Here is an 8,089-nt window from a genome sequence, read left to right as displayed (position 1 = left end):
AGACCAGACAAGCGTTGGGCTGCCAACGGCTCGGGCGCTAGTGGTCGGCGGGGAAGGAAAGCAGAGATCCCCGACCCGGCCGGGGGCGTTCGCGACCCCGCGGAACCGGGTGTCCGGTGTAACGGAGTAAGCATGCACCCCGAGGCCTCGGAGCCCGGGGTGGACGGGCCGGCGGAGCAGGGCTGCGCGCAGGAGCCGGGCGTGGAGGAGTCGGCGGGAGACCACGGGGACGCGGGCCCGCGGGGCCGCAAGGAAGGTGCAGACCGCCGGCCCGAGGGAGCCGAGGGGGGCGGTGGGCTGACCCAGCGCCACCCCCACCCTTGCCAGCCAGCGGTAACGGCAGTCACGACAGCAGCAGCGCCCACGCCTCCGGAGCCGCGCTCCCGCCCCCCGCGGTGCGGCGACGACTCCACACCCGCGGAGGTCCCGGAGCTTGCTCCAAAGACGGCCCCTCCTGCGGTCCACGGTAGAACAGACCCCGCTGGAGAGTCCGACCCGGAGCGCGGGCCCTTCCCAGCAGCCCGTCTCCCCGTCGCCCACCGGTGGCGTGTCTTGAATGTATCCCTCCATTGCTGTCTCCCTGCAGGCGCAAAGGCGCTGGGGCAGGGCGTGCTGGCTGAGTCCGCAGGGCCCGGTCCAGTGCCTGCCCCACCGTGGAGCGGGGACGAGCAGCTGGTGGCTCCGGGTCACTAGGTGACTCCTCACCAGTCTCCCAGACAGACTTCAGCCTCTGCTCCCACTCTGAGGCCTAAAGGAAATTGTTTAACGACTAGATAAACTACTTGATCTGTGTTTCACTTTTTTAAAAGATTTTATTTATTTGACAGAGATCACAAGGAGGCAGAGAGGCAGGCGTGGGGGGGGGGAAGGAGGCTCCCCGCTGAGCAGAGAGCCTGATGCGGGGCTCGATCCCAGGACCCTGGGATCACGACCTGAGCCAAAGGCAGGGGCTTTAACCCACTGAGCCACCCAGGCGCCCGTGTTTCATTTTTTTTTTAAAGATTTTATTTATTTACTTGACAGAGATCACAAGTAGGCAGAGAGGCAGACAGAGAGAGAGAGGGGAAGCAGGCTCCCGCTTGAGCAGAGAGCCTGACGTGGGGCTAGATCCCAGGACCCTGGAATCATGACCTGAGCCAAAGGCAGAGGCTTTAACCCACTGAGCCACCCAGGCGCCCTGTGTTTCATTTTTTGAACCCGGTCAGCAAACAGGGAGCTTTAACTGTCCAGGCACGCCCTGTATGAAGAGCTGTAGGGAAGCCGTGTAGCTCTCCGGAAAGAGACGGGCTTTGGAGCCACTCCCGCTGGATCCAGTTACGGCTCCACAACCCGCCAGCTTTGTGGTTGTCACCCCAGAGTTCAACCTCTCTTCGGAGGCAGCGTCCTCATCCACAGGCAGGGATCATCACAGTGGGCCATTAAGCAAGGCTAGTTCTCCTATTCAGATAATCGTGATGTATATGGAGTCCCTCTTCTTAATTTACTCCACAGACCCTTATCTGGTGCCTCTTGTGGCTGGGCATCGTGTGTGGTGGGAAATGGAAGAGTGCAGACACACTCCCACACACAGAGCATTTAGTCTGGTGCAACAGACCACAGGAACCCAGTGCCCAGCAGCCAGCCGCTCTTAGAAATTAAGTGCATTTGAACTGGCTGATTTTGATTGACCTTTAAACAAAATTAAGTGACTTTGAATGTGCTCTTTGTCTTTTGACCAAAGATATTTTCACCACTTTTGTTTCTTTTCCCGTGGCTTTTCTTTTGGGCGCTTTTAAAAAGGAAGAGGGAACATTTTAACAACCACCCATGTGTTATCCCTAAGAATTGAAAACGATGAACATTTTATCATTTTTACTTAAGTCTTTTTTTTTTTAGATTTTATTTATTTATTTATTTGACAGACAAGGATCACAAGTAGGCAGAGATGCAAGTAGGGGGGGTGCAGGGGAAGCAGGCTCCCCACTGAGTAGGGAGTCCCATACGGGGCTCCATCCAGGACCTTGGGATCATGACCCGAGCCAAAGGCAGAGGCTCAACCCACTGAGCCACCCAGGTGCCCCAAGTCTTTTTTTAAATTGAAGAAATAAGGGTGCCTGGGTGGCTCAGTGGGTTAAGCCGCTGCCTTCGGCTCGGGTCATGATCTCAGGGTCCTGGGATCGAGTCCCACATCGGACTCTCTGCTCAGCAGGGAGCCTGCTTCCCCTCCTCTCTGCCTGCCTCTCTACTTGTGATCTCTCTCTCTCTCTGTCAAAAAATAAATTTTAAAAAATCTAAAAAAATTTGAAGAAATAAGATATTTCAGATAAAGTTGGTGCTCCTTTTGCCCTCCTTCCCCCAATTCTCAGTCCCATTCCCTTTTCCCTTTCCTTCCCTTTGGAATTTTGTGTGGATTCTTTAAATCATCTCTCTATCTATCTCTCATTCTCTTTCTCCCCCTCCCTCCTCTCTCTCTATCTCTCATTCTCTTTCTCCCCCTCCCTCCTGCACATGCTCTCCCCCCCATACATACATACATATATAAAATATGTCCCTAAACAACACATAACACATTGGTTTGTATGTTTTTAACTTACATAAATGGTACCCTGTGCTTATTATGAAACTTGTTTATCATCTCATACATGTTTCTGAGAATTTCTGCATTTATTAATGTAGCTCAGACGCATTCTTCTCCAAGGCAGGATCCTAACCCATTGTTTCACCAGTCACAATGGGCAGACATCTGCACTGTTGACAGTCTTTGGCTGTTAAAAGTGATGCAGTGATGAATGTCTTGGCACACGTGTCCTTGCGCCCCTGTACCTAGATCTTATTTATTTATTTATTTTACCTATCTATTTATTTGATAGACAGCGAGAGAGGGAACACAAGCAGTAGGAATGGGAGAGGGAGAAGCGGGCCTCCCAGCAGAGCAGGGAGCCCGATGTGGGGCCCGATCCCGGGACGCCGGGACCACGACCCAAGCTGAAGGCAGACGCTTAATGAATGAGTCCCCCGGGTGCCCCCAAGTACCTGAGCGTTCAGAGAGGACCTGCCCAGAAGTGACGTTCGCACGGTCCTTACCAATGCCTTACACACGGTCACACAACTTCAGGACTACTCCCGGTCCATACTAAAAGCAGACATTTATTAATCAAGCTGAAAATGGGCAAACTTTCTATACATCCCTTCATCCCTGTAGAGCAAATCTCTTCTCTTACAGAAATTAATGATCCGAAGGAAATACGTGTGGGTCCTTCTGCCACGTCCTACCCAAGTGAGCAGAAACAGAGCGGCGACAGCAGGTCGGACAGTCGCTTCACACCCCAGAGAGATGACAAGGAAGACTGTGGCCCCAGGTGTGTGGGCACCCCGCTGCCAATGACAATACACACTTCCGAGGAAGGCAGGTGGTGTCGTCATCTCTGTATAGACAAGGAAACTGAGGCTCCCAGAGGTTAGACAGTTGCCCTAGTGTCTGAGAATCAGTCAGAGCAGCTCTGCCTCTATGACACAGCTAACCGCTACGTATTAAAATTTAATGCCAGGCCTGGAGAGAGAAACATCAGTAGTTCTTGATGACACTATTAAAAGTATTTTTATTAGAACATACGTTGCAATTTTTAAGAATGCTGAAAGTAATGATATTGGATGAGGCCCTGAGAGGCATGCAAAAAAAGAATTTAAAACAGTTTATCAGGCCAAAAAAAAAAAAGTTATCAGTCATGTAGGCTATTTTGAAATTTAAGGAAGAAATGGGTGTGGTAGAGAAGTTTTGGAATATATTTCACAACTGACAAATTGCGATCAATTTCTTGTTCACTTATAACAGAATGACTAAAAGTTTTCTGCAAAGACTCTGCAAGCAACACAAGCTTTATATTACCCCGGCACTGAATGATACGCTGTATTTACACTTTAAAGGTAAGGACCAGTAGAGGTATGTCGTGTCGGGGCGAAAGCTCTAGAGGTATACAAAATTTCTAGCTGGGATCCTCTGGAGTTCTCAAAATCCACTGAAGTAGAAATTTCAGAGTTGGGTGAAGATGTGTAGAAAAGCAATCATCTTTCCTTGACATGTCTTCCCTGACTGGAGTTTATAAAAGGGGCCACCGACTCTGCAGATAGCAAGGGAGCATGTTGCTATCCTTTATTTTTATTTTCTGAAGGACCTACACATTTTTCAAGCCAGCAATCTAGTGGTAGACATTGGGCTTAGGGGGACGTGTCTTGAAAGAAGAGGGTGGTCGGTGCCTCCCAGATTGGAGAAGCATGACCAGCGGCATCCAGGGGGACTCAGGCTTGGCGTGCAGGGTCACGTGTAAACCTCATCTGGGGTTCGCAGACCTGGCTAGTTCCAGCAAAGACGAAGAGGAGGGACAGCTTCCACTGCCTCTGCGTGCAGGGTGGCCGACCTGCTCCCTAAGTCCTCTGTGTGGTCCTCATTTAGTCACTGCACGTTCACGGAGAGTCCTCTGTGCTCAGTGCTGGAGATCTGGAGACACATACGGCCAAGATGCCTTGGGTGTCCTGGGGGATGGGGCAGCCACTGTGAGGCCCACGAAGGACACCAGCAGCACACACGCCTTAAAGAAATGCAAGGAATGCAATGACTCCTAACTGGTCTCCTCACCTCCATGTGGCCCCCTCCAAAATTCTGCACCCAACGTGGAGGTGTCGCAGTGCCTGGAATGACAGCAGGGCGGAACCCAGGGGACCCAATATGTAACAGGTAGGAAGAAGAGGTAGACAACCAGGAAGGACACATGTGCCCATATAATCTCATGCTGCCACAGACCAGATCATCCCCAAAGCTAGTAACCTGAAACAAATTCATAATCTGGTACTGTTTCTGAGGGCTGGGACCCAGCAGTGGCTTAACTGGGTCATTCTGGCTCACAAGGGATACTGTAACTTTTTTTTTTAAGATTTTATTTATTTATTTGACAGACAGAGATCACAAGCAGGCAGAGAGGCAGGCAGAGAGAGAGGGGGGGGAAGGAGGCTCCCCGCTGAGCAAAGAGCCGGATGCGGGTCTCCATCCCAGGACCCTGGGACCATGACCTGAGGTGAAGGCAGAGGCTTTAACCTTACACTGAGCCACCCAGGCGCCCCAATACTGTAACTTTTTAATTAAAACTTTTTCAGGGGCGCCTGGGTGGCTCAGTGGGTTAAAGCCTCTGCCTTCAGTTCAGGTCATGGTCCCAGGGTCCTGGGATGGAGCCCCGCATCGGGCTCTCTGCTCAGCGGGGAGCCTGCTTCCCCCTCTCTCTCTGTCTGGCTGCCTCTCTGCCTACTTGTGATCTCTGCCTGTCAAATAAATAAATAAAATATTAAAAAAAAAACTTTTTCAGACAACAAAATAACTTTTCGAAGGTTTTGGTAATAGCAGATGAATCCTGAATTACAGACTGACAGTGAGTTACCAAAGCAAAGAGCATTTGTTTTCCTAACCTTAAATTTGGCTCCTAAAACAGAAAAATAGAACAAAACCCACAGCTGGAGGGCACCTGGATCGCTCAGCAGTCAAGTGTCTGCCTAGGGGGCAGGTTGGTCATGACCCCGGGGCTCCTGGCATTGAGCCCCAGGTGGGGCTCCCCCAGGTCTGGATCCCTGCTCAGCAGGGATCCTGCTTCTCCCTCTCCTTCTGCCACTCCCCCTGCTTGTGCGTTCTCTCTCTCTCTCTGTCAAATCAATAAAATCTGAAAAATAAAAAGAGGGAAAGACCCACAGTTTGTCCTCGCTTGGGTCTTAGCCAGACCCCGTGCTCATGGCATGGCCTCCCCGGGCTGCCTCTTTCCCTGGCTTGGCCCTGCTTTCCTTTGGTTCATTTGAGGCAGGTCGCCCCTCGCCTCCACCCACTCCACTCCCAGCCGGGAAGGGAAGGGAAGGCACTAGGCTCCACCCGACGGAGCTGGCAATTCCAGCAGAAAGACTCCCTCTCTCCCCTGGAATCAGGGAAACCTCCCAGGGTTCATCCGAGTTGGCCTTGGTTGGCTAAGTGTGACCAGTGCAGAGTGATTGCTGTGACTCTGATTGCCCGCCCAGGGAGCCATGGTGTGTGTGTATGGGCAGGAGGGCAGTATCAGCAGGCCTGGGGGAGCCCGACCTGGGGCTTGATCCCAGGACCCCGGGGTCATGACCGACCTGAGCCCAAGGCAGCTCCCCAAAGAAAAGCAGCAGTGCCGTCGCTAGAGGAAGGAGGTGTGGCTGGAGGACGGGTAGTCAGCCAAGCCCCAGAGTGACCCCGAGCCTTGCGTGCGCATGCGTGGAGGAGCGAATTCGACGCCCACTCCTTCTCCCTAGGTTTTTTTGGTTGTTGTTTGTTTTTTAAGATTTTATTTATTTATTTGACAGAGAGAGATCACAAGTAGGCAGAGAGGCAGACAGAGAGAGAGAGGAGAAAACAGGCTCCCTGCTGAGCAGAGAGCCCGATGTGGGACTCAATCCCAGGGACCCTGAGCTGAAGGCAGAGGCTTAACCCACTGAGCCACCCAGGCACCCCTCTCCCTAGGTTTTGATCGCATCGAGAACCTGGAGGAGTACACGGGGCTGCGCTGCCTCTGGCTGGAGTGCAACGGGATACAAAAGATCGAGAACCTGGACGCCCAGACCGAACTGCGCTGCCTCTTCTTGCAAGTGAATTTGCTCCATAAAATCGAGAACTTAGAACCTCTGCAGAAACTGGACGCCCTTAACCTGAGCAACAACTACATCAAGACCATTGAAAACCTCTGTAAGATGCCGCGCGAGGGGTCTGGATGCCCTTGCGCCCACCGCTTCCCCCCTGGGGAGGGGGTTCCGAAAGGTTTCTAGATCCCCATTGCTCAATTCCGCTGACCTCACCTTGCAGCCTGTCTGCCGGTCCTGAACACGCTCCAGATGGCCCACAATCACTTGGAGACCGTGGAAGACATTCAGCATCTAAAAGAGTGCTTGAAACTCTGCGTCCTTGACCTTTCCCACAATAAGCTGAGCGATCCGGAAATCCTGAGCGTCCTGGAGAGCATGCCTGACTTGGTAAAATGTGCATTCCTTAGAGACCCGACCTCTTCAGAGACCTCCCGCTCCCCTCCTCTCCTCCCCTTCGTCCTTCATCCCGCCTGTGCTCTCGGGGTCTTTCGCTGGAGTACGGTGCGTGCCAGACCCTGTCATTCCACTCACAGATCTCAGACCCATAAGCACTTCTTTTCCTGATGGGTCCCCCTCCCCTTAATCTGTCAAGGAATCCAGTGCCTTTCTCAGAACTCTGCCACATTCTGGATTTGATCGGTGGCCTCCCCGCGGCATCCTGTAGCCCGTTCTGCTCAGACCCGTATTTCTCGGCAATGCCGGGGGAGCCGAGGCACGTTCATTTCAGTGTTTTCCTGGGAGGGGGGTCGCTGCGTCCCATCACAGGGCCTGTGAGGTCTGCTTGCCTCCCTCGTTTGTAACTCGAACATAGCCAGATGGGGCTCCGGGGTCGCCCCCCTGCTGCAGCCAAGATAGAGCCCCCTCCCTCCATCTCCCAGCGTGAGCCATTCCTCCAGGAGCCACATGGGAGCCACTGTCCAGCCCTCCTGTTCCTGCCTCGCTTATTAGCTGGAGCACTTCTCCCGCGAGGAACTCCCCTCATCTCCTAGCGGTTCCCCAGTATATAGTTCATGCAGAAAGGGCCGTGATGAAGTCTTGGTTCTTTCTTGTTCATTCATGGATTTTCCGAGACAGGAGCCGAGCCCTAGCAACCACTAATGGCGACAAGGGACGGTTTTTCCTTCCACGGCGTTGCCGTGAACTCACGGGTTTATGTCTGCCGTATTTGATAGGATGTAACCCTTGGTGTCATTTTAATTTTGGGTATTTAGACAGTCCCATCTTCCGACCTGTGGCCAACCCCGTCCTGTGGGCCTCTTGATGGCTTCCTTGCTTTCCCGTGTACCCACATTGTCATGTGCTCTGGGGAACATACTAAAACTGGAACCCCAGAACCCCGAGTTCACTGTTTACTGATCAGAGTCCATACTACGTAAGGAAAAAATGAGTCCATTTTAAGAAAAATAGTAAGGAAATCATAGTTCAGGAATAACTTTCTAGTAGCTCATCAAGCAGGACTAGTTAGAATTGCCCGCCT

The 8,089-nt window shown here is 52.4% G+C and overlaps 1 protein-coding gene across 1 annotated transcript in view; it reads left to right on the top strand.

Moving 5' to 3' along the window:
* Positions 1-22: 22 nt before the first annotated feature.
* DNAAF1 (dynein axonemal assembly factor 1) overlaps positions 23-8,089 on the top strand; it is a 22,377-nt gene continuing 14,310 nt past the window's right edge. Inside the window, exons 1-5 of the mRNA XM_045988091.1 lie at positions 23-256; positions 3,203-3,338; positions 3,812-3,903; positions 6,494-6,715; positions 6,833-6,999. Coding sequence (XP_045844047.1) covers positions 133-256; positions 3,203-3,338; positions 3,812-3,903; positions 6,494-6,715; positions 6,833-6,999 — 741 coding nt within the window. The 5' untranslated portion in view covers positions 23-132. The remainder of the gene's footprint in view (positions 257-3,202; positions 3,339-3,811; positions 3,904-6,493; positions 6,716-6,832; positions 7,000-8,089) is intronic.

Source organism: Meles meles, chromosome 19 (assembly GCF_922984935.1).
Source record: "Meles meles chromosome 19, mMelMel3.1 paternal haplotype, whole genome shotgun sequence".
NCBI classification, from domain to species: domain Eukaryota; kingdom Metazoa; phylum Chordata; class Mammalia; order Carnivora; family Mustelidae; genus Meles; species Meles meles.
This window is presented reverse-complemented; position numbering and strand designations above follow the sequence as displayed.